The following is a 26,705-nucleotide window of genomic DNA, read 5'->3' on the forward strand; positions in this document are numbered from 1 at the left end:
ATCATCATCGTACGCCAACTCACTGGCATTGATGTCCATGAAAGGAGGAAATCAAACAGTGCTTCAGGTGACTCCCTGGCTCCAGCAATATGATTATCATCTTTTTTCCTCCCTGCTGACCTGTACCTCGGCCGTGGAAAGACTGTCCAAGACTGTGGACAGACTCAAACGTCTTCAGCAGATTAATGTCCCATGCGCCTCCAGTATGGATGAGAGTCTCTGCTATTGGGAGCAAGCAGCCCCCTGCTCAAGAGAGAGGGTACAAACCACAAGGTAACATGTGGTTTTTGCTGTGTAACCACAGAGAGGACATGAGGAAGTGGGATGGAAACCTCACCTCTGCCCTAGCAGCACAAGTATGTGAGTTGAGAGGAAGAACAACCACCTCAGGAAACTCAAGGACAAATGCCACTCCAGTTTCCAGTGGGCAAGTCCTCAGAAAGAATAGAAGGTTTGATGTGATTTCCAATCCTCTCGAAGTTCTCCACTTCATGTTTACAGGAAGTGAGCAATGAATACTATGACCAGAATTAGAGGGGCCCTTCCTCCAGTGAAGTGGAGGAAAGGGACAATAGCATCTACTGGACTGTGTGGATCCAATGGCCTGGCATGTCAGTCCCACAGGAGTATCAAGAATTAGTTGACACCAGCACACAATGTACCCTGATGTCATCGAGATATGTAGGGCCAGAATCTATCTCCATTTCTGGGGTGACGGGGGATCCCAACAGCTGACTGTACTGGAAGCTGAAGTAACCCTGACTGTGAATGAACAGCAAAAACACCCCATTATGACTGGCACAGGGGCCCTGTTCATCCTGGGCATAGATTACCTGAGGAGGGTATTTCAAGGACCCAAAAACTGGGCTTTTGGGAGAGCTGTAGAGACAGAGGAAATCAGACAGCTGAACACCTTGCCTGGTCTCTCAGAGGACCTTCTGCTGTGGGATGGCTGAGGGTTGAAGAAGAACAGGTACTGATGGCTACCACAACAATGCAGTGTTGGCAATATCACACCAACCAGGACTCTGTGACCCCCATCCATGAGTGATTCCTGAACTGGAGAGCCAGGGAGTGGCCAGCAAGACTGGCTCACTCCTTAACATATATGGCCAGTGTGTAAGTCCACTGGAGAGTGGAGACTGACAGTGGACTACCATGGCCTGAAAGAAGTCACACCACCACTGAGCACTCCTGTGCCAGACATGCTGGAACTTCAGTATGAACTGGAGCCCAAGGCAGCAAAGTGGTGCCACCATCAATATTTTGTTTTTCTCCATATCTTCAGCAGCAGAGTGCAGGCCACAGGGGTTTTTTTGTATTGGAAAGGCATCCATTACACCTGGAACCAGCTGCCCCAGGGCTGGAAACAGGCCCCACTCTTTGCCTTGGACTGATCCAGACTGTACTGGAAAAGGGTGAGGTTCCAAAACACTTGCAATGCATTGAGAATGTCATTGTGTGGGGCAGCAGAGCAGAGGAAGTTTTTGAGGAAGGAGAGAAGATAATACAAATCCTTCTGAATAATTTTGCCATAAACCATAGCAAATTCAAGGGACCTGCCCAGGAAATTCAGTTTTTAGGAGTAAAATGGCAAGATGGAGTCATCAGATTCCAGTGTGGTCAATAAAGTACCAGCTATGTCCTCACCAACCACCAAGAAGGAAATACAAGCTTTCCTAGGTGCTGTGTGGTTTTGGGAATGCCTATTCCAGAACAAACATTGTAATGTCATGTAATCCAGAAAAAGAATGATTTTAAGTGACAAGCTGTTAAACAAATCAAACAGGAGATTGTTCATGCAGTAGCCCTGGGGCCAATCAGGACAGCAAAGATGTGAAAAATGTGCTCTACACTGCAGCCAGGGAGAATGGTCCTTCCTGGAGTCTCTGGAAGAGTACCTGAGGAGATTAGAGGATGAACCCTGGGGTTCTAGAGTCGGGGATACAAAAGATCTGAGGCCCACTACATTGCAACTGAAAAAGAGATCCTGGCAGCTTATGAATGAGTTCAAGCTGCTTCAGAAGTGATGGGCACCAAAGAACAGCTCTTCCTGATGCCCTGACTGCCAGTGCTGGGTGGGATGTTCTAGGGGAAATTCCCTTACACATATCATGCCACTGATGCCATATAGAGTAAGTGGATTGCACCAATCACATAGCAAGCTCAAACAGGAAACCTCAATCACCCAGGGATCTTGGAAGTCTGAACTGAACTGAACTGGCCTGAAGGTGAAAATTTTGGACTATCATCATCATCATAGAAGGAAAAGGTCATATAAGCTGAGGTAGATCCTCCATATAATCAGGTACCAGAAAATGAAAAGTGATACACTCTTTTTACTGATGGTTCCTGCCATGCTGTAGGGCTACATGGAAAATAAAAAGCTGCTGTATGGAGTTCTACATGGCAAGTGTCCTGGGATGATGTTATGAAGCCGCTTTATTCCTTAACCATCTGTTCAATGCCCAAGGACACTGACACTGTTTCTTTAAGATGGACCCAGGGCCGGGTTTAACAGGGCCCAACGGCTCGGGTGTCTGGGCAGGGCTGGGGAGGGAGTGCACCAGGAGCGCTGTGCTGCTCTTTGGGTTTAATTTGTGTTCCGGCTAGCTGGGAAAAGGTTCTGTTGGTTTCTCTTGTCCTTTTTTCCTTTTCCTTCCCCTTGCTTCACTGCCTCCCTTCCCTCCTCGCCGGTCCTGGGGGCCTGCAGGGTGGTTCCCTGTCCGCGAATTTGTTGTATTTTGAGGGTTTGGGGTTTTTTTCCCTGATCTACCCTGTTTTGTTTGGTGTTAATAAACTGTTTGGGTTTTTTTCCACTTTCACTTGCTGTGACCCAATTGTCTTATTGATGGAGGAAAAGGGGAGGCCCTTTTTCCCTTTGGAGGAGACACTCATTCCAGAGTGTTTCATCCTGATGTTTTGTCTCCAAAACCAAGACAGCAAGTCACGGAAGTTATGGAGAGACATGGTAGAGCGAGTCAGGTTGCAGAGCTGAAAGCCATCCAGCTGTCTTTAGATATTGCTGAATGAGAGAAATGGCCAGTGGTCTATCTCTACACTGTCTGATGAGTGGTAGCAAATGCTGTGAGGGTGGCTGGACCAGTCTGCTGAATTGTGGCACGACATTGCTACCCAGGTGGAGAAGTTGGCTGTAAAATTACATTGTGTAGATGCACACACACCCAGGAGTCGGGCTACTGAAGAACATCACAACAATGGACAGGTGGATTGGGCTGCCAAGATTAAAGTGTCTCAGCTGGATCTGGATTGACAGGATAAGGGTGAATTGTTTCTGGCTGGTGGGCCCGTGATTCCTCAGGTCATCAAGGAAGAGATGGGCTCGTGATTGACTTAATCATGGGGTGGATTTAACGATGGACACTATGTCTCATGTTATCCATAACCGTGAAACAGGCTCTGTGATCAAGCAGGTAAAGCCCCTGTGGTACGGTGTTGCTGTTGGGGTGGTCACGACACAGAGTGCCTCTTTCAAGGGCCAAAAGCCATTTATTAAACAAAGCAGCCTCTTTTATACACCTTTTGTATGTTATCATTCATGTTACACATTTATCAGCTGCTAAACTGCTACAATAGACGCATTGGCTGTTATTAACTTCAATAGACTGCCACTGGCTACCTGTAGCATAAGCATTCAAGCATTCAGAAAAATAACAGGTGGGGATATGTTGTTGTTTTTCTCCTTCTACTGTTCAACTTTCTTGCTTCTGTTGATACTACACTCTCATGGGTAAAAACGAATTGTTTTTCTTCTCACGGACTTTTCTCACAGCCCTTCTCTAGCCAAAGTAACAGGCCTGAGCCATAATTTTACAAAGGCAACAAGGCCTTCATTTTATAAGGTTTTGCTCAAATGCCACAGTGCAGTGTATGATGGTGAAAATATAAATATGGGGAGGTTTGGCAGGTTAATAATACCACCCTCTTGCAAACCCACCTGGGCAGGGGCTCTGTGCCGACAGTGGTGTAAAGAACCACTGGACAGCTGCACCCTGTGGCTCACACCACTGCCTGGAACACCATCTTGGGCCTTGAAAAGTAAGTCCTGTGGTGACATGGCACCCCAGAAAGAACTGAAAATTGAGTTGCACAACAGGACTCATTTTAAAAATAGCCTCAGAGACCCCTGGGCCAGAGAGCACAGTATTGAGTGGGCATCATATTCCCTGTCATGCACCAGCCTCTGGGAAAATTGAACAGTACAGTGGACTGTTAAAAACCACATTGAAAGCAATGGGTGGTGGGAACTTCTAACATTGAGGTCTACATTTAGCAAAGGCCACCTGGTTAGTTAACATTAACTCTCCCAATCAAGCTGGCCCTGCCCAACCAAAACGTCCACATATCCTGTAGAAAGGGATAATGCCCATGTGGTACATATGAGAAAAGTGTTGGGGAACACAGTTTGGTTGAGTCCTGCCTCAAGCAAAGGCAAACCTGTCTATGGGACTGCCTTTCCTTGGGGATTTGGGTGCACTTGGAAGCTAGTGCAGATGGATAGGGAAACATGATGTGTACCTGAAGGGGATTTGATATTTTGGTGAGACAATCTGTTTCATTGTATAATATTGGTTGCTGAATGACCCTGCCACTGTGTGCCACAAGTACCATGGCCAGTGTATATGGACTGCTCCAGATACACCAGTTATAAGCAGGTTGCAGCCAACCAACAGCACACACCTATCCTTCTCTCCTAGAAGACATTTAGGATGTATAGAACCCACTGTCATGGACTAAATGACCTCAACAGACATCTTGGGGGGGACAGGCACTGACTGTGGAAATGATACCTGTGCTCGTGTGTGTACATGTATCTCTATGTGTATAGTGGAAGGTGTTGGAACTGGGCATGATGAGGATGGTATAGAATAACAGGTGGTTAATGTCCAGGACAGGTTTCATTTTTGAAATAGCTGGGAGAGGGCATGGCCAGCACCCAAAGGTTATTCTATACCACCTCCTGTCATTGCTGGGGATGGAGTAAAGGGTCTCTCTTCTGGGCTGAAGGGGTTCCTTCTGGTCTAGAAATTGTGGGGGAGGAAGCCATCTGGTATTGTCTACTTTTGGGAGGGTGCGAATCATTTCTTTCCTCCTACCCTCTGTCCTTAGTATTGTTGCTGCTACTCTTCCTGTTTTCTTATCTCCTTGCTCCTTCCAGTAAACTGTTCTTATCTCAGCCCGTGATCTTTGCCTTTTCTGCCTCCAATTCTCTCCATCCTCTTGCCGTGGGAAAGGGGAGTGGAAAAAGCAGGGGAGCAAGAAAGCAGCATGTGGTCTGGAGAGTCTTGGTGGGGACTCGGAACTGGGGAGCACCATTCCCAAACCACCAAATACCCAATCTGAACATTAGTTTAAAAATGGTGAGGAAAGGCCTATAAATAAAACTATGGTAGAGCGTTTGATAACTTTACCCATTTTTTAATCTTGTAATTTCCCTCACTGCTTTTTTGTGTGGAGTTTGCAAAGGCCCATCAGGAACAGGTTCTATGAATGCTCCCAAAATCAGAAGGGGTTGACAAAGATGATACGTTGTAATCAGGCCACATGGTACCCATGTGTTCAATCTTTCATAGTTCAAGCCCTTATAAATAGCATGTCTCTGCACAAAGAGGGTGTGCTTTGAGCAGTTGGAAGTGGTGGCTGGTTGACTACCACAAAATGCCAGATCATATTTTTTCTCAGAACAAAATTTCAGCAGGCATGCAGATAGCATTACATCATTAAAGATGATTAGGGTGGGAGCATTAGTGAGAAGTAGAAAATATCAGATTGTAAGACTAAATGGGTAAGCAAGGCAAATAACAAACCAACAGGCTGAATTATTGACACTACTGTTCCTTGAATACAGATCCCTCTGTTTGGTTTATTTAATTTATTTTTTTATTTTTCAGCTTAGATTTGCCTTTCCTAAATTTTCCAAAGCACATGTGATTACTGGTGTGCTGGTATATACATAGGTACATATATCTTGGCAAAACATCTTCAAGTTTTAAATAAAAGAGCAAGGTGATTTAGGTGCACTGGGAGTTAAGCAAGAATGAGAATTTCTTTACATGACTCTTCAGAAAACCTGTAACATGTTGTAAATGTGTACAAGCTCTTTTAGGTAAGACAAAAATTAGATTAATTAGACTTCACCTATGTGCAAGCAACAAACCACAAGAGGCAAACTTCTCTGTGTCAGTACTCTTAACAACTGGTATAAGCTGAATGTTCACTCTTTGATTGTTTTATTTTCACTTCTGCTATGTTCAAGATTATTGGCAAATTTCCAGCATCACTAAGATAGTTCTTCTGAAAGACTAACGAAATTTGCACTGAAAGAACTCTGAAGTAGGATTTCAATTTCTTACCTCCAAGTTCAAGTCCTCTTCCTCCTTTCGTTCCCTCTCGAGCCAGCAGTACCTTTGAATATGAATGGTAACAGTATTTCCTGATGTTGTTGAAAATCATCAAAATAGTCTAATTTCCCTTTTTAAAATGTATATTATCATAAGATATAGGGAGATAGAGATATTGTTTCTTAATACTTCTAATTATCTTTGGAGCAATTTAATTGTGGTCCCCAAACACCGTTTCACAGATGTCTGTGTAGATAGTGTTACTGGAGCTCTGCAGCTTTACTGTTTTATCTCTTCTACACGGAGTTCAGTGCCTGCCTGCTGGACAGTCTGCTGAGCTCATCCTTTTTTTAAAAAAGCCATTTTTCATTTACTGAGATACCTAAAATAGGCTATTATAGTAGTATTTATTGATATCCTGACTTAAACCAGCTTCTTAGATGAATCAGAATACTTTGTTTGGGTTTTTTTTCCTCCAAGATTACAAGCTGGGTTGATAAATCAGGTGCACTTCCCTATCTTTATCTGAATATGAGCATTCAGATGAATATGAGATGAATATTTTCCAAAATTATTTTTACAGCTGTTTTCTAAAAAACCATTATTTCATGTCCTAATAAATATGATGATAAATTTATTAACTTCTAAGGATCTTTATATGTTACAGTTGCATGATTATAATTACTTTATATGCATTTAACAGATTAAAGATGGAGTTATATGACACATTTTAAGCTGTATTCATTTGGGAAAAATTTCATGTGATCATGAGATGACCACACGGTGAAGTCTGTACCTACCTGAAAATAAGCTGGAGATGGATGAACTTACTGGGCACTCTCAACCACACAGGAGCATGGCACTGTGCTAAGGCAAAAAGGCTCAGTGTGGTCCTGGGACAAAGGGTCTCACTGTCATAGAATCATAGAATACTTTAGGTTGGAAAAGACTGCTAAGATCATCAAGTCCAACCTTTAATTCAGCACTGCCAAGCCCACCACTAAACCATGTCGTAAGTCCACATCTAATCATCTTTTAAATCCCTCCAGCTGTGGTGACCTCACCACTGCCCTGGGTAGCTTGACAAACCCTCCTGTGAGGAGATTTTTCCTGATATCCAGCCTAAACCTGGTGCATCTTGAGGCTGGTTCATCTTGTCCTGACACTTGTTGCCTGGGAGAAGAGACCAACCCTCACCTGGCTATGCCCTCCTTTCAGGCAGTTGTGGAGAGTGATAAGCTCTCCCCTGAGCCTCCTTTTCTCCAGGCTAAACAGCCCCAGCTCCCTCAGGTGCTCTTCACAGGATTTGTGCTCCAGACCCTTCACCAGCTCTGTTGCCTTCTTTGGACATGTTCCAGCACCTCAACATCCTTCCTAATTTGAGGGGCCCAGAACAGAGCACGGTATTCAAAAGTTGATGAGGGGAAAGAGGCATGGTTTGGTACTAACTGCATAGGGCATTTGTGATGCTGGATTTTGCAATACAGCAATTTAACTGCAGTCAGGCTTGTAGATGGTGCAGGAAGAGCTTCAGGACTATTTAGTTAGATTGTTTAAAGGGAGCTCAGGCTCTGAGGTCTGAAGGTCCTCTCTGTTATAAAAAATTTTAAGTGGTTATTGAAGCTACAGCAGTATTGAAATTTTATATGCTAAACTTTGCTACAGAATAAAAATAATTCAACAGCAAAACATCTGAGGCCAGACTGTAATATACTGGCAGAAGTTACTTATTTGCCAGTGTGAGTGACCATTTTGAAATAAAAAAATCCTCTATAAACCTTCTTATAAACAATTTTTGACATTGTCTTGGGGTGACTTTGTGACGTGTATCCCCTATCATTGCCCCATGCCCAGAAATTAATTTTGTGCCTTTCTGTGCATTTAAACTGAACCTGAGAGGGGGGAGAGACAAAACTGAGGGAACTTTCTAAGCAGTTTGTTTTCATGTTTTCAAGGACACAGAGATAGCAATGGTTCTGTGTTCAGCTGTGGTAGCAGAGTGAGAGGGGGGAAAGCACCCGGTTTGCTTTCGGCCAGTTTTTCAGCTCCTTTCTCTTTCTCCAGAGAGAGACGGAGAGTTGAACTTTTGTTTTCCTGGGACTTTGTTTTTTTCTTTTTTTTCCTCTGCTGGACTGTTTCAACATCAGAATACATTGGGAGGAATGCCCACTGAGGCCTTGGCCCTGGAGGTGGGCCCACCACCCTGTCCCAGCTCCAAGGAGGGGGAGAGAGATCTATGGAAGGACTCTGAAATATTCCCAGGTTTTCTCTCTACAGTGAGAGGTTTCATTATTTAGCATTAGTAATTCATTTTCCTTCGAGGAAAAAGTTTCTTTTTTCCCTGAACCTGGTGGGGGAGGGATGGTTGTAACCTGCCTTCTCTCAGAGGATATATTTCTAGATTTGGCCAAACTGGCACAAATTTAGTGGCGCCCAACTGTGGGGCTCGAAGGAAAGTGAAAAACCTGTGGTAATTACATTTTAGTTTGAATTTAACTACTTTGTGTTGGGGTAAAGTAGTCATCATGTTGGTTGAGTTCATAATGTCTCTCTGGCTTGATATATTAATGTATTTCTGGTCCTTAGGCTTGTTTGAGGTGTAAGTGCCTTTCTGGTCCTTAGGCCTATTTGCCTATCCACTACTTGCTCCGATCTTATCCTTGATAAGGCATTTTTGCAGAGCAGGGGCACGAATTCGGATTTCTATTTTGCTGTGCTTGGTGATAATGATTTATAAGAAGTTGACAGAGGTACAGGCAGCTGTTCGAAGTGTGTATGATATGTGGTTTCTCTGTCCTAACCCCAGTCCTAGCTTTAGTAGCCTGTTTTGGGAATTTATTAGTAATTGCACCCAGATTGTTAGAAGAGGAGGAGATGGGGTTTCCCTTCTGTTTAAATTTGATAGGTTATCTTTTGAGAATGTTCAGTATCCCCTGGATGTTAAAGAGACCACCTTCCTGGTATTTAATCTGGTAATCTTCCTCCATATGTCTCTCAGCTTGTCTAGAATGAGAGCTCAGATTTCCAGGGTGACTGCTGAGACACCTGACCCAGAGGTGGAAAATCCTGAGTGGTGTGGGAAATGGGAGGATATGGGCCAAATCCTGAAGAAATTCTCTGACTCAATAGTTTGGGATTTCCCATCTGAACAAATTCAGAAACCAGCTGGTGGGGAAATATCTGAAAGAGAAATACAATGAAAATTCTGAGAAAAAGGTTTTTGCAATATGTTGGTGCTTGGCATATGCCTATTGCACACTGCAGCAGGTGAAGGTAGAGGGGCAGAAAGATAAATCAGCGAAGCCTGCAGACACCCCAGTCACTCAGGCTGCAGCCACACCAGACAGCAAGCCCAAACCAGATGGAGAGTCCAAGCGATTCACAGTGGCTCCTGTCACGAGGAAAAAACATACAACCAAAACTGATCGCCCAGTGAAAGATGAGGATAATGCAGGGGAAGGAACCTCAAAAGATGCTGGGGATGGAACCTCAAAACCACCAACTCAGGCACAGAAACCACTACTGAGTCCATGTCCATAAAGGACCTTTACAGCCTAAGAAAGGATTACACCTGTTGGTCTGATGAATCCATAATAAGTTGGATGGTCCGTATTTGGGATGCTGCAGGTGATGATGTGATGCTGGATGGTGCTGAAGCGAGGCATTTGGGATCCCTGTCACGTGATCCAGTTATCGACCAAGCAATAATAAGGAGGACTGAGTCTAACAGTCTCTGGAGACGGGTCCTAAATGGCGCGAGGGAAAGATATATGTGTGCAGATGATTTCTGTATGCAGCAGACCCAGTGGAAGACCACAGAACAAGGGATCCAGTGCCTGAGAGAACTAGGGGAGGTAGAGATTGTCTTCACAGATGACCCAGGATTGAGGAGTCCAGACTGGGCCAGAGTTATTCCATACATGTGGCGAAAACTCATACATCTTGGGCCACCAGAATACGCTTCTGCTTTAGCAATAATGAAACCGGACTACGGTGCGAATGAGATCGTGCGGGATATGGCAGTGAAGCTGCGAGCATATGCAGACTCTGTGCATGGCCCAACACATGCACGAGTCGCTGTGGAAACACATATGCAGAAAATGGAAGATAAGATAGAGAAGATGCACCAAGAACTTAAGAAGTAACACTGTCCCTGGCTCGCTAGCATGAGCTCTGAAATGTCCTCAGTCAGAAGAAAAGCAGCGTTACTTCTGTGACATCTTTCTGGACTGGCTTAGCAGAAAAGTGCTGCCTGGGCGCGCATGCTGGTTCCTCTAAGGAGGAGGCACTTCAGGGACCCGATGGCCTGGGCTTGTGTTGCTCCATAGGCAAAGGAAAAGAGAGGGGCTTCTGGTATGGCTTCTAACAGGTTTATTGTCACAAGTTTAGCAACCTGAACATGGCAAAGATCATAATCGCTCCAGGAGGCTTTTCCCTCAGTTTTATAGGGGGTTTGAAAACCGCGAGGAAAGGGGAAAACAACCAATGAGTTACAAGCCAGGGGGAGGATACAAGTCAACAAGAACCAGTGGGAGAAACTGGGAGGCGGGAGTTATAACAAAGAACCCAAGAACAGCTGAGTAAGAGAGAATTTTCCCGAACAAGGGGAGGCTGTCTGAATCCGGGCACCACCCAGGGGAAATGTGGCTTAGGTCTCTGTACCACCCATCGACCCTCCCTCATTGTCACTGTCGTGGGTGGGGAATTCTACCCACGGGAGAGCTCTGACTTGATTGACATTCCCCTGCCCCAGCCCAGCAGTGGCCTGGGTCGCAGCAACAAGGAAGGAGATCAAAGAGGGCCTTCTCCAAATCTCAGCAGTAGAGATCAGAGATTCTGATACCAAACGTGGACGTTCCCAAGAGAAAAAGTACATCCCACGAAGAGAGCTGTGGGATTTCCTGTGTAACATTGGGGAAAACATGAGGAAGTGGGGTGGACAATCTACTTCTGCTCTGGCAGCATGAGCGCGTGAATTGAAGGAGCGCAAGTCTCAGAAAGGAAGTTCTACCAAAAAGGAAGTAGCTCCAGTTGCCTGTAGCCAAACTGCCAGAAATGATGGAAAAGACGATGACATGTGCGATTCCCATGAAGGAACCTCTAAGATGCAGGCCCAGGGAAAGAAGGATAACCAGGAATAGAGGGGCCCTGCCTCTAGCCAGGTAGAGGTCAGGGAAAACCGTGTGTTTTGGACTGTGTGGATTCACTGGTCTGGTACATCAGAACCACAAAAATATGATGCCTTGGTTGACACTGGTGCGCAGTGTACAATAATCCCATCACAACATGTGGGGGTAGAATCTGTTTCTATTGCTGGTGTAACAGGTGGATCACAAGATTTGACCTTGGTGGAAGCTGAGGTGAGCCTGACATCTCATTGTGACTGGTCCAGAGGCCCTGCGCATTTTGGGCATAGACTTCCTCTGAAGCAGGTATTTCAGAGACCCAAAGGACTCAAGTGGGCTTTTGGAATATCAGCTGTGGAGACAGAGGGCATTAAGCAATTGAACACTTTGCCTGGACTATCAGAGAACCCATCTGCAGTTGGCCTTCTGAAGGTGGAAGAACAAAGAGTACCAATTGCTACCTTGACAGTGCATTGCCGACAGTACTGGACAATTCGAGATGCTGTGATTCCCATCCACAAGATGATCCGTGAGCTGGAGAGCCAAGGGGTGATCAGCAAGACCCACTCAGCTTTCAATAGTCCCATTTGGTCTGTGCGCAAATCGGAAGGAGAATGGAGATTGACTGTGGACTATCGTGGCTTGAATGAAGTGACTCCACCGCTGAGCGCTGCCGTGCCGGACATTTTGGAGCTCCAGTACGAGCTGGAGTCCAAAGCAGCGAAGTGGTACGCCACTATTGACATTGCCAATGCATTTTTCTCCATTCCTCTGGCAGCGGAGTGCAGGCCTCAGTTTGCCTTCACCTGGAGGGGTGTGCAGTACACCTGGAACTGAGTGCCCCAGGGGTGGAAGCACAGTCCCACCATCTGCCATGGACTGAGCCAGACTGCACTAGAAAAGAGTGAGGCTCCAGAACATCTGTAGTACATTGATGACATCATTGTGTGGGGGAACACTGCAACAGAAATGTTTGAGAAAAGAGAGCAAATCATCCAAATTCTCCTGGAAGCTGGTTTTGCCATCAAGGGACTTGCTCAAGAGATCCAGTTCCTGGGAGTGAAATGGCAAGATAGACGGTGTCAGATTCCCACCGAGGTTGTCAATAAGATCACAGCAATGTCTCCACCAACCAACAAGAAGGAAACACAAGCTTTCCTAGGTGCCATAGGCTTTTGGAGGATGCATATTCCCGAGTACAGCCAGATCGTGAGCCCTCTCTACCTGGTTACCCGCAAAAAGAACGATTTCCACTGGGGCCCCGAACAGCAACAAGCTTTTGCCCAAATCAAGCAGGAAATCGCTCATGCGGTAGCCCTTGGCCCAGTCAGGACAGGACCAGAGGTGAAGAACGTGCTCTACTCTGCAGCTGGGAGCCATGGTCTGTCCTGGAGCCTCTGGCAGAAGGTGCCTGGCGAGACTCGAGGTCGACCACTGGGATTTTGGAGCCGAAGCTACAGAGGGTCTGAAGCCAACTACACTCCAACAGAGAAGGAGATCTTGGCAGCCTATGAAGGAATCTAAGCCGCCTCAGAGGTAATCAGCACTGAAGCACAACTCCTCCTGGCACTCCAAGTACCGGTGCTGGGGTGGATGTTCAAAGCAAAGGTTCCCTCTACCCACTAGGCCACCAATGCCACATGGAGCAAATGGATTGCTCTCATCACACAGCGCGCCTGTATTGGAAAACTGAATCGTCCTGGGATTTTGGAAATAATCACAAACTGGCCTGAAGGTGAAAACTTTGGTCTCAGTGATGAGGAAGAACAAGAGGCCCCTGCTGAAGAAGCTCCACCATACAACCAACTGCCATCAGAAGACACATGCTATGCTCTTTTCACCGACGGTTCTTGTCATATCCTAGGGATGAAATGAAAGTGGAAAGCAGCCATATGGAGTCACACACGACGGGTTGCAGAAGCTACTGAAGGAGAAGGTGGATCAAGCCAACTCGCTGAACTCAAAGCTGTTCAGCTAGCCCTGGACATTGCGGAAAGGGAGAAGTGGCCAAAGCTCTACCTCTACACTGATTCATGGATGGTAGCCAATGCTCTGTGGGGATGGCTGGAAAAGTGGGAAAAAACTAGTTGGCAGCGTGGGGGAAAACCAATCTGGGCTGCTGAAGAGTGGAAAGACATCGCTGCCCGAGTAAGAAAGCTGGTTGTGAAAGTCCACCGTGTAGATGCCCATGTCCCCAAGAGTAGGGCTCATAAGGAACACCGAAACAACAAACAGGTAGATCAGGCTGCAAAGATAGAAGTGTCACAGGTAGACCTGGACTGGAAACATAAAGGAGAGTTGTTCCTAGCTCAATGGGCCCATGATGCCTCAGGCCATCAGGGCAGAGATGCCGCCTATAGGTGGGCACGAGACCGAGGGGTGGATCTGACCAAGGACAGTATCTCCCAGGTTATCCATGATTGTGAGACATGCGCTGCGATCAAGCAGGCCAAGCGGGTGAAGCCTCTGTGGTACGGTGGGCGATGGTCCAAATACAAGTATGGGGAGGCCTGGCAGATTGATTACATCACACTGCCTCAAACCCGCCAAGGCAAGCGCTATGTGCTCACAATGGAAACCACCACAGGATGGCTGGAGACCTACCCTGTGCCTCACGCTACTGCCCAGAACACCATCCTGGGCCTGGAAAAGCAGGTCCTTTGGAGGCATAGCACCCCTGAGAGAATTGAATCTGACAATGGGACTCATTTTAAGAATAGCCTTATTAATACCTGGGCTAGAGAACAGGTCATTGAGTGGGTGTACCACATCCCTTACCATGCACCAGCTGCAGGCAAAGTGGAACAGTGCAATGGATTGTTGAAAACCACCCTGAAGGCATTGGGTGGGGGAACTTTCAAAAATTGGGACCAGCATCTGGCAAAGGCCACCTGGTTAGTCAACACCCGAGGTTCCACCAATAGAGCTGGTCCAGCCCAGTCTGAATCCCTGCATGCACTAGATGGAGATAAGGTCCCAGTAGTGCATGTCAGAGGTCTGTTAGGAAAGACTGTTTGGAATAATTCTGCCTCGAGTACAGACAAACCCATCTGTGGGGCTGTCTTTGCTCAGGGACCTGGTTGCACATGGTGGGTAATGCAGAAAGATGGAACAACACGTTGTGTACCACAGGGAAATCTGATTGTTGGGTGAAAACCACCTGTAGTGTGGAATGCCTGTATACCCTTGTTTGCTGAGTGTCACTGTCACTGTTCATACATAGCTGTGTATATGTGTATGAGTATGTATTAATGTGTGTGTGTAGAGTTAGAATATATTAGTTTGGGCATTGAGCCAACAATATGGGATAAAGGGTGGAATGTCTTTGGGTGACTGTGATGTGTATCCCATATCACTGCCCCATGCCCAGAAATTAATTTTGTGCCTTTCTGTGCATTTAAACTGAACCTGAGAGGGGGGAGAGACAAAACTGAGGGAACTTTCTAAGCAGTTTGTTTTCATGTTTTCAAGGACACAGAGATAGCAATGGTTCTGTGTTCAGCTGTGGTAGCAGAGTGAGAGGGGGGAAAGCACCCGGCTTGCTTTCGGCCAGTTTTTCAGCTCCTTTCTCTTTCTCCAGAGAGAGACGGAGAATTGAACTTTTGTTTTCCTGGGACTTTATTTTTTTTTTCTTTTTTCCTCTGCTGGACTGTTTCAACATCAGAATACATTGGGAGGAATGCCCACTGAGGCCTTGGCCCTGGAGGTGGGCCCCACCACCCTGTCCCAGCTCCAAGGAGGGGGAGAGAGAGATCTACGGAAGTACTCTTAAATTTTCCCAGGTTTTCTCTCTACAGTGAGAGATTTCATTATTTAGCATTCATATCGTTTTTTTCCTGTGATTTGTTAAATAAATAGTTTTTATCTATTTCACTTTCCTTCAAGGAAGAAGTTTCTTTTTTCCCGAACCTGGTGGGGGAGGGGTGGTTGTAACCTGCCTTCTCTTAGAGGATATATTTCTAGATTTGGCCAAACCGGCACAGACATGAAGTGATGTGCTTCATCAGTGTGATCTTGTAATAGCAGTAGTGTGAAACAAAGAATATATGACAGAGGATATACAACACTTAAACTAGTGCTTAATACAACTTTTTGTGCAATTTTTAAAGCTTGACCAACATCTTTGTGCACCACTAAAACTCCTGACTGCATATACCAGTGTTCTCTACCTTCTGTTTTACTGCTATCAAGTTTGATGACCACTGTTGCTCACTTCACTGGGAAGCAGCATTGCAGCATCATCATCTGGTATACTTGCAAAAGAGATATTCTCCAACTGTATGCTGAATGTGAAAAATAATTAAGAACTTTTTAAAGGCCTGGGAAAAATAGGATTGATTGAGGATGAAGATACACCTTTGTGCTTCTGAAGCATGTCAGTGTGTGAAATAGAGAGAAAAAGGTTGATTTTGTTTGTTCTTTTGGCTAAGACAGAAATACCCTACATACCAAGAGAGATTTTAAAAAGCAAACAATTTAATCTTATAAACAGATCTCACTTTAACAGGGAAGTTTTGCTATACTGAAAGAGAACAGGTGTTCTAATAAATTGGATGAAGCATATAATTTTATGTTAAATATGACAGATATACTTAACACTTTTTAAGGGTAGGAAGTTTGCAAACTTGAGTATACGTAAAACTGAACACATATAAAACTGAACTGCAATACCTGGGAAATAACAGGAAAACTTTCAGTATATAATCCTTAAACCAATATAACATTAGAGAGAACAGAATTGTGTTACCATATAATTAAAGACTGATGATGTGCACAGACAATGTTTAAGTTGGGGTTCCTTGTGGAACATTAATTCACATATTTGCTAACTTTTGACTGGGTCATTTTGCAATGTTAATAATGTTCATTTAGCATATGTTATGTACATTATTTTGGAGGAAGGTACTTGAAATTAAATAGTTAAGGAGGACTTTTTAAATGATTGATGTGAATTTTTTTCCTTTCTAAATGATATAAATAATAACAAATAATTGTGGGAATGTCTTGGCTAAATAAGCAGAATCACCATCAGGCCAAAATAATGCTTTTCCTGCTTTCATTTCAGTCACTGCTACATTATTAGAATTAGTAGAATTAAAAATATATATGAATATTCTAAAGGACTTGCTTTTTGAGACCCAGCAGAATCTTTTCAGGATTCTCTGAATCCCAATTATTTAAAATTCACAGTTATGTATCAAATTCTTGACTAAAGAAAATGTCAATATCATCAACTTAAATGTGTATTTTGCATTTTTTAGAAAGTACACACATAACATTGTGGCCTACAAAAGGAAGTACTGAAATTTATTTGTCTATCTCATATACGACAAAGGATTTTTTGGTGTTTCTTTCTTATTAGAAAAAATTAAAAGTGCACAGACAGAAACAAGTCTAATATGCACTGACCTTTTAGTCTATTAGAGCAGGTTGTTCTGCCTTCATGTATAAAAATAGTAATTGGCCATTAATAAGCATGGAACATCTGTAATAAAGGTCCGGTTTCAAAGTCAACTTGGTTTGAGCATGTTCTGTGGGTTGCTATAAGATCATATATCTCAGCTGCAGAAAGGCTAAATGGAAATTGTAGTGTGCTGCATGCCAGATGCATGAATGGAACTTAATCCCTCTAGTCAAGCAACATCAATTACAGAAGCGGCTCTTTCTCCACACCCTTTCTTCTAATTTTTTTTTTCTTTTTTAATATTATAAATGGCTATTACAGAAGAACTGGAATTGGGAGTGTTGCTAATTCATACCTACCTTTTGAAGGCTAAGTTAAATCATCTATTACTGAATCTATTAGAAAAAAATAAATAGACCAGACAATCCTCATTCTAAAGTAGCACTTCTCTTCACTTGGAAAGGAAAGGCATAAACTTCCATTTGAGTGTCTCTTCTCCAGATCCTACTATGGAATTAATTTGGATCTCTACAAAGATGCAGGGCAAGAATTGTAGATACTTCTGTATAAATGAGCAATAAGGGCTCCCCAAAACACGTAACTCTTATACAACCCAAACCCCTAAGCACAATTAGGTAATTCAGCTGTCTTGCCTTCAATACCTTTTAAAGAACAGCGTGGGAATTTCTCTTTTTCTTAATTAATTTAAAGGTCTATCTGATAGAATATGTAGCATACAATCCTAAATTGTTAGGTTAAAGGATTAGTTTAGAGGATTTACCATGTGTAGTTTGCATGTACTCCGAACGGAGACAAAAGTTTCATATTAAGTGGGGCATAATTTTTAAGGATATCCATACTTAGTGTTAGAATATGATGTCCAGTATATACTTAAATTCTCATCTGATCCTTTGTAAATTCCCCTGCCAGCATAACTAGATTTGTGCCACTGCTTCCACCTGCATCTTCCTTTGAGGTAGTCCCAGGAGTGTTACCAGATCATCACATGCCAGTATAATGGTTTTATCAAATCACTGCAAGCCAACATGAGTTGGAGAAGAGCCAAGGACAGCCTTAAGTTTTGCTGAGGGTGAATTCAGCTCTTCAAAGCATGCATTGACTTGGGAAGCAGCAAGTGGTATCCACCGGAGTTCTGCAAATCACCCAAGTGTCTGAGCCACTCTCCTCCAGTTGGTCACTACACAAATAACCAAGACTACAAGCAACATAGTGCTGATGAGGAACAATATTTTCCACGTGTCTTTGTGTGACCATTTCTATCAAACAAAGACATGGGAAATATTAGTATATTGATTCTGTAAATATATAATGCCTTCTCTTTTTAATTCTACAATACACAATTAATTTACATAATATAATTTAATTTTGATAAGGATAAATAAGACGAAAATGGATAGAAGGAATTTGTTTTTCCATATGTTTTTATTTCATGATATATTTATAACACTAGCTTTATTAAAGGATATCAAAATATGTAGACACAAGCCTTTCTCAAGGAATAAAATAATCAACTGCTTGGTTTAAGTTTAGGGTCACTACCTCTGAAAACCAAAGAGAAATATGGCACAAGGCAGGAAAAAAAAATACTTCTAAGACAGAAAATACAAAGTTTAACTGAGTGTAAATTATATAGCACCGTACTAAGAGCATACACATCCAGATCTGTCAGGCAAAGAGAAAGCACTGGTACTGGAAAATTTTTGCCTAAAAAACGTGCGGGATCAGTGTATCTGACTTCCAGGCTCTGCTAGAGGAAAATATTAACAAAGTGGGAGATACCAACATGTGGGGCTTTTGCAGGGGTATGAAATTTGTACTTCTTTGGTTGCTGGAAAAAAAGTTAGGCCAGTATCAAGGGTTAACAGTCAAGATTCAGCCAATGTGGCTTGTTTGGAATTTAACTGCTAAAAATATTTAAGAGCTGATATGCTTCTACCATAGTTTCCAGAGCTGCTAATAAGGCCTTTGTCTGTTCACCAGGGAAGAAAAACATGTTTGCAGATACTTCTTGAAGAAATTGTGGTAGCTTTTGGAAAGTCTCTACCTCTCTAAAATATACATCTACCAACCAATCTTCAGAAAATTTATTTTTCATCTTAGAGCTATCACAAGCCATTACTGGAAGTACATTTGAACAAGCTACCTCTCTGAGAGTTAAAGTCAAGGGTGAAGACAGATTATAAACTGAACAAAAATTCAGCAGCATCTTATTAAATAAAATCAAACACAGTTCTCTCTTCTGACTGCAAAAATCTTGTTTTCTGCATTCATAGAAGCTCTCTCCTGGTTGAACAAGACTCAAAAGTTCTTCCTTTACTGCGACTGATTCAACATAATCCAGTGGCAATTTCTCATGGGAGTTCCTCTGCTCTAGAAGGACTGGCCCTTCAGGGAAAACATAAACATTAGTAACAACAGCACATTTGATTTGGCAGCTGAACAAGATTTTGGGTTGTTTATTGCCAGAAGCCAGTTATGTATGTATGTACCAAGTTATGTTAATGTAACTGATGAGTTACATATTTGCAGTACAATCTAGAACATGTAGAGAGATCCTTTGTAACCATTTACAATATTGTCTTAACTTACATAGTATATGCAAAAATGTAATGTTATTACTCTTCTATTAAGAGTATTCTTAATTCTATTAAGTACTTTACAGACCAGCTTATTGGCTGACAATGACTTCAAATTAAAGGCATGTTACTAGAATGGTTTTTATTTTACTTTTCTGGATGGTGTGACCAATCTTGCCTTATGCTGTGCAGCAAGGTAAACTACTAGGGTAGTAATCCAAGTCTTCCTTAACAACTGAGTTTCAAAATTTGATCTTAACAGACTTCTGAAATGCAAAAACATAATTACTCTAATAAATAGATTTAAAGTAAGTGAATGGGACATGTTTATTTGTTCGGAACTAGTCTGAACAATTAAATTCTTTTGGTACTTCCTGTTCATTAGTACCATGGACCTAAGCTTACACATCTCTGGGTAAGTTTAAGAAAGGCTGCATCAGTAAGAAAAAATGAAGGCTGTTAAGACACTACAGGTGTTTTTCAAATACAAACACATCAGTAATCTTCTTACATAAATTTGTATTACTATGCTAAAGTAATGATGCCATTTTAACTTGAGTACTTCTTCAGAAATATATTTTAATGACAAAAGGTAAACTCCCACATTACATACCCATCATAGATATTTTAACTTTGCTCTGATTAAAGCTGTAATATTATTACTGACTATTTAGTATCATTAACTTCTGCAAGCTAAAGGCTTTTAGAGACAGAAAGCAGAATATGTTTTTAGAGAGATGTGTTCTAAACTATTGAGCTAAGTAAATTCATACTGAATAGGTAACATGCTTTCTACCATGGGCTTGTCAGTTACTTGACAGGCTATAACTCAGAGTGTGACAAAGGCAAAGATAAAGATACACGCAGCTTTATACTTGCCAGAAAAACTTGATGAATGCAAGTGCAAGTAGAGTTCTTCCCCTATGATAACAAGACCATTCACTACCTATTCTTCACAACAGCCTAGCAAAAATGCACATCTCTCAGTGCAATGCCATTTCCAGTTGAGGAGCTGGGCTTACTACAATATTGGCTATTGCATCACTTCAACTGATAGAACTGAGCCCAGGTATTGGCTCGGCATCTTAGATACATGGTTCAGTAGAGAGATAAAACACCTGGGAGCCACAGAACTGAGACTGAGTAAACACAGAGGTAGAACTGCAAAAGGAATGTATTGATTAGGATCTGGTGCTTGCACAACAGACACAGACATAGCCTTTAGGGGGCAGGAGAACACTGTAAATACAGAGGGTCATATGCCAAGAATGTATTAAAATTTTGTTTCTCTACCTTGATTAGCAGGCTATCTAAATACACTCTTCTGCCTCATGACTAAACAGAATAATTTTTATTGAAAAAATCTAGACTCGGCATATAAAGCACAGTTTACACTGACACAGTAGGGCAACGGTACAGATATTGCAAACATTCAGTTTAGTAAATTAATTAAAAGAAGGGAGAGTTGCTATCCAAGACCATTCTTTGCAGATGTTCAAGGCGTTTTTTAAAACATGCTAAATTAGATATACTGATACAGTACATACTTCAAAACAGGATACAAATACCCTGTCTTTGAACAAAAATATTGTTTAAAACATTTATTGTGTGCCTGCCTAAGGGGCAAAGTACTTTTTTTAGAAACTAAGGCATCCCTCCCAGTATTATCCCTAAACAGCAGTTATCATGATTACAGGATAGATTCCTTTCTTAAACTAATTACCAAGCTAATTGTGTACTTCAGAGACCATCACATTAATTTTCGTAAATGCTGAACAAATTTATATTGAAATACATGAATATATAGAGATTTAACTAATCTATTTTTGTGTTGTGGTAAAAATAGATCAAAACAATAGAAAGTCATTAGCCTTGATTGGTGACTAGGTAATCTTTACTTTCATTAATGGAGAACAGAGTTGCAATGCATATGGTGTAAAATGCAGGATAAAAACATCACCATATTGGAAAAACATGTGGAAATCCTGGTTAATTTCATATTCAGCTGATCAAGATAAGTGTGAAAACAGTATTATTTTTATTGTAACCAAACCAGCTTGGCTTAAAAATGTTTGAAAGTAAGTATTTCATAATAACTTTGCATTTTAAGAAACTACTAAGAAAAACACTGAGAAATTCGTATGGATTCAGAACAGTGGATAATTTCCCTATACCAGTTTAGCATAAATGCACTCACCCCCATGCTGAAGTAGCAGCTTGCCAATTTCTACATGTCCATTTGACAGTGCATCATGCAAAGGAGTCACCCCGTCCACTTGACTGAGCAGGTCTACCTCTGGACAACGCTGCAGAATTTCACGGACACACACTGTGCTGCCATGGTTACAGGCTTCATGCAAAGGCGTCCAGCCAGCATAATCTGAATTATAAATCAAGGGAAGTTTTAAAACAGCAGAAGTAGTACTGAAATGTTAATAATGTCATTCATTAGACAGGAAAACACTTTACTTTTTTAGTATTCGCTACAGTTAGAATGGCAGCTTGTGATTTCAAAACAAGAAATTCTATTGAAAAACATCTGAAAAAAAAAATAGCATTTTTAAAAACCAGTAGAAATTGTGATGTTAAAATACACGTCAGTTATGAATTTATCTTACCTTAATGTTTGCTGTAAAGTCCTTATTTTGCATTGTTTAAAAAATAAAGGCAGTTTTAGATTGTATAAAAACAAACTTGTTACCAAACAGGTACTAATATAGTTATTTATGTGTCTTAATTTCTTAGTTCTGTTGAGAAAATGAATAACTTACCTTTAACATTAACGTCTATTCCTGGGAAAGAGAGAAGCTGAATCAATCTCTCCACTTTGTTATTTCTGCAAGCTTTATGCAGGGCTGTCTCTCCTACCATGAAAAATTAATAGATTACACTAGACTAGGCAAGATAGCAACTAAAGAAAATAATCAAAGTGCCTGGAACTAGGAAACCTGGCTATGTACCAGAAAACTCAATAATGAGTAAGATTTTCCTTTATCCTGTTTAAACATCTTTTAAGAAAAAAAACCCCACAGAGCTTCTGTTCCACCAGAGATCCAGCAATGAAATTGTACTGCAAATGGTTTAACACAGGAATTATCTCCCCTCTAGTTCAAGGCTTAAAGCTTCAATCACACTATAAAAGCACCAAGTGATCACAAAACACCAAAAAATACTGGGTTTTGAAGCAATAAAACTTTAGAGTGCAGTTGCCCTCCCTTAAATTTATTCATGAACCTACATTAAAATGTATGGTTCTTTTTACACAGCATTTATAGCTTAACTCAAATGAATGTTTCTGGCTAAGCATGAGTGCCTCTACACACTCAAGTATAAATCAAAACTTCAAATCCATTAACAGATGGTTTGCTGTTTCTCAATAGGCTGTCTGACTTGGCTACAGTAGTGAAGGAGGGGAGAAAGAGAGAAATAATAAAAATAAAAATAAAACAATAATAATAATAGCAGTAGTCTCTGGAAAAAAAAAATCCCAAGCCTTAGTACCATGTAAAGCTGAAATAAGCATGAAAAATTAAACACCAAGCAACTGAGAGCTGCTGCTTATATGTAAAGACACCACTAGTTTCTCGTAATAAAAACTTCAGACATATTCTAAATGCTGTTTTCTTTTTATTAATTAATCAGGTTTGAACAAGAGCCAGAGGAAAATCCTGAAGCCAGGTGAAGGATGATGAACCAAATATTTTAGAAATTCAAAATATCTCAGGCTAGATCTCTTAGCTTTTGTAATAAAATTTACATGGAACATTTTGTTATATTAATACCTTTACCATGTACATCTGCCAGCTCCATACCCATTCTTTCAACAGAAGACACTACTTATAATTTTGGCAGGGGAGAATTGAAAAAAAATCAGCGTTGTTTTGCTTGTTGGTTTTTCCCCCCCCTCTATCTTTCAGCTCACTTTTCTTTGTAGAAATCAGATGTAATAATTCACATCAATTTTATTTGCAAAAGCAATAAAGAGAAAGGGAATCAATTTAAAAAATGTATGGTCTGACTCTGTTACTGAAGCTCTTCTAAACCCTTAAAGGGGGTGATGTCTTCTCTTGTCCTTCAGTGTTTGTGATACAATTCTGATTTTAATTTTTTTAACAATTCCAGCTTGCTTTTGCCAGTTTTTTCCTGAGCCTTCTCCTGGGTGTCATATTAATATAGTTGCAGGTAAATTTCTGATGATGAAGATGAAAAAGTAGTTTCAGCAAGTAATTCTGTAGTAAAGCAAGTCTATGCAAAGTACAATTTATTTAACTTGTGTAATAAATGGGAACTGAATGAATTACTGCAGTGCTGTTTTATTCCTTAGGTACGTGAGTTCCAGTATAGTTAAGACAAAAGCCAAATGCCTTTCATAGTCTGGGCTGAATGCCTGGAAGAAAACAGTCCATATGCTTAAAACAGCTATGTAACATAGCATACTCCTCAGTCTTTGTTCACAAAATGTCTAGGACTCAGAGAGATGAAGACTGAATTATACTTGCAAATCAGAAGACGTTGATCCTACCAAGCACAGGTTGAGGTGGATTAGCAAAGTAAGGCAGGCAAGACTGGAATGAGCTCACGCAAACTGTACACTGTATTTAATATATGGGAGGAGGAAGGTAATGAAGAAGGCAACTTTATTTTACCATATATTCAAATTCCTCCTTTTAAATAGACATTGGAAAAGAGAAACGTGAACCATAAGAAAATAATTCTTGGGCATAGGCCATCGTTTTAGTTCAGCAGTCATCAGGAAAAGTTTTTAAAACTAAAACTATCAATTCTAACCATTTTAGACTTCTTAACATAAATTAGATATATAGAATACCTTTGATATTTCTCTTGTATACTTCTTCAGCCAAAAGATAACTCTCTTTGGTGTGTGCAGTCTGAACTTCTGTTTTTGCTCTAGGTTTATTAAAGATTAAGTCACTGAAAAGAGAGCAGACACATTTAAAATCACTATTTCATATTTTAATATATATGTATTTAATGGTTTTAAATGTGTACATAAAGAATACTTAGATTCATCCATTTCAGCATCATTTCTGAAATGTCTTAATTCCATAATTTCTACGTCATTTAATTGTGACTGTATTTAAAACAGAAATCAAATATGACTGCCCACTTTAAAACTTGTTTTAAAGGTAATTCTATGAACAGTGAACTTCTGTATATACCCTATAAATTTAATATTGGACAAATATAACTACATCAGTCTGCATATACACTGAAACTGATGATCAATGAGGAAATGGGAAACCCCAGCCCAGAGGTGTTACAGGCTTACAATGGAGCTTTCTGTCAGTTGAAGTAATTTGTAGACAACAAAACAGGTCACATAAAGTTCAAGAAATGTGTCAGGTCAGAAGCTGTCCCCCAAAGCAGAATAAAACTGGTGATGTTATAGGTATTACTTACGGTAGATCAGGCAGCACTTTGACTTGGTTCTGCTTATCGCCATTTAGCATCTGTAATGTCCTTTGAGACTCAGGGCATGGCTGTTGCCCTATTTTCTTTTTCTTTGCTTTGTGTATCTTTGTCTCACGCATCCCTATCTCTCGCAAAGCAGGTGAATAGGAACAGACCTGTTGCAAAAGTAACATATTTTAAATGAAGAAATTTTCTTTTGTTTTCTTTGTACTTGCTGCAAAGCAGTCATCAATGACCGACAGCTTGCTGTATCTAAGTTTTAAGAAGACTGATCCCTGAATATACATATAGATTGTTTCAAGTTGTCTTTTGCATTCCTTTCTGATGTTTTTGCAATTCACTCTTCACACTAGCCTCCATGAATGGCTTGTGTCTGAGACAGAAAATGGGAAATTCTAGGCCCTTCTCAGGTTTCTGGCAGCTGAGAAAATCTGGATCACTTTAGCTGGATATGACTTGAGTACAGTTAATTGACTTTCATGTATTAAATCAAAGTATTTACAAACTTCCTGCTCCCAATCCAGGGAGAAATTTGGTAAAGGAATACTCCACTTCTTCATCTCTTCTAAGATGAGGGGTTGGATTAAGTCCTTGAGCATTGCAAAGGCAGCAAGCCAGTTATGCCTTAGGTGCTCTCTCATTATTAGGACAGCCTTGGCTATTGCAGATGTTAGCTTCTTTACAGTAACATAGAGCTTCAAACCCACTTACACTGCTTATTTTAAAAAGTCATCTAAGTTTCTGCAGTTTGGCAAAAGCATAAGAAAAAGGCCAGTGAGGGGATTCACCAAATACACGACAATTATATTTGAAGAAAGGTATTAAGGAAGGCTTTGACTATTTAGCAATTCACTGTAGATTTTTCAGGCAAAGTGCAGTAGGTGAGGGACACCTTACTTGCACCTTCACAGCACATTTACCATCAGGAAGTAGTAGGTCAGTTATTGAACTCAGAGAAAAGCCTAGCTGATAAGATGCTGTATGAGAAGAACTGGCAAAACTGGATGATAGTTTATTTTTATTGTATGGAATGAGAAAGGAGACTCAGTTGTACTAAGGAAAACTACAAAAAGCACATAGACTTGTTTCAAGCACCATAAAAATTTATAAGTAGTTGCAGAGAGTGCTCAGTAGTCATGGCAATACTAAAAGTAGTGATTCTGCTCTATATGTGGCAATATACATCAAATATTAGCTCTGCAGTTGGTTTATGTTAAAAATTGACAGTCTTTTGTTCAAGCTCTGTTTAAATGTGCTGTATTAACAAACAGTGACCTCTGTTCACAATAAATTCCTGTAAAATTCATGAAAACTTATGTATGGGAAATGTATAAAGGTATAAATTTGTTTTTCTGTGATTTTACCTGTAGAATAGGAGAAAATAGACAAACAGCTATGGGTTCCATATTCTGTTTAGTCATTAGTATTAAGATTACTGAAATGAGACTCTAAATAAGGGCATGACATTACCATGTGATTGCCCTGATTTGCCTGCATCCTGCCAACAGTCATGGCTTTGAGAATTTCTTTTGCAGCTTTTATCATGTTTTTTCTCACGAACTATCACAAATTGTGATTTGAAGGCAGGCAAAGGTTTTTAAGTAGGAGAAAGTTTCTAAGAGGAGAAATTCACAGGAATACACTGTGGTTCAAAATCGTAAAATCTATGTAACAAATGCCTGGACCCATCTCTTCAAAAACCCTGAAGGAAAAAGTAGCCAAGAAAAATCACACTGTATTTGGCATTCTCTTTAAGTACAAATGTAACACTGCAATCATTACA

General features: G+C 41.2%; 1 protein-coding gene across 7 annotated transcripts in view; it reads right to left on the reverse strand.

Moving 5' to 3' along the window:
• Positions 1 to 18,321: 18,321 nt before the first annotated feature.
• The window catches only part of SLF1 (SMC5-SMC6 complex localization factor 1), a 34,659-nt gene continuing 26,275 nt past the window's right edge, over positions 18,322 to 26,705 (reverse strand). For 6 of the 7 annotated variants that reach the window (XM_042013168.1, XM_042013167.1, XM_042013166.1 and 3 more), the window contains 5 exons: positions 24,911 to 25,077; positions 24,318 to 24,421; positions 22,261 to 22,353; positions 21,687 to 21,869; positions 18,322 to 19,298 (listed from right to left, as the gene is read on the reverse strand). In XM_042013168.1, the coding sequence (XP_041869102.1) occupies positions 18,811 to 19,298; positions 21,687 to 21,869; positions 22,261 to 22,353; positions 24,318 to 24,421; positions 24,911 to 25,077 (1,035 nt within the window). In that variant the 3' untranslated portion in view covers positions 18,322 to 18,810. Of the gene's footprint in view, positions 19,299 to 20,130; positions 20,453 to 21,686; positions 21,870 to 22,260; positions 22,354 to 24,317; positions 24,422 to 24,910; positions 25,078 to 26,705 lie in introns of those variants that run through there. The other variant, XM_042013172.1, reaches the window with a different exon arrangement.

Source organism: Corvus kubaryi, unplaced genomic scaffold, assembly GCF_017639235.1.
Source record: "Corvus kubaryi isolate FWS band 111438036 unplaced genomic scaffold, C.kubaryi_AGA036_p1.0 split1-37296, whole genome shotgun sequence".
NCBI lineage: Eukaryota > Metazoa > Chordata > Aves > Passeriformes > Corvidae > Corvus > Corvus kubaryi.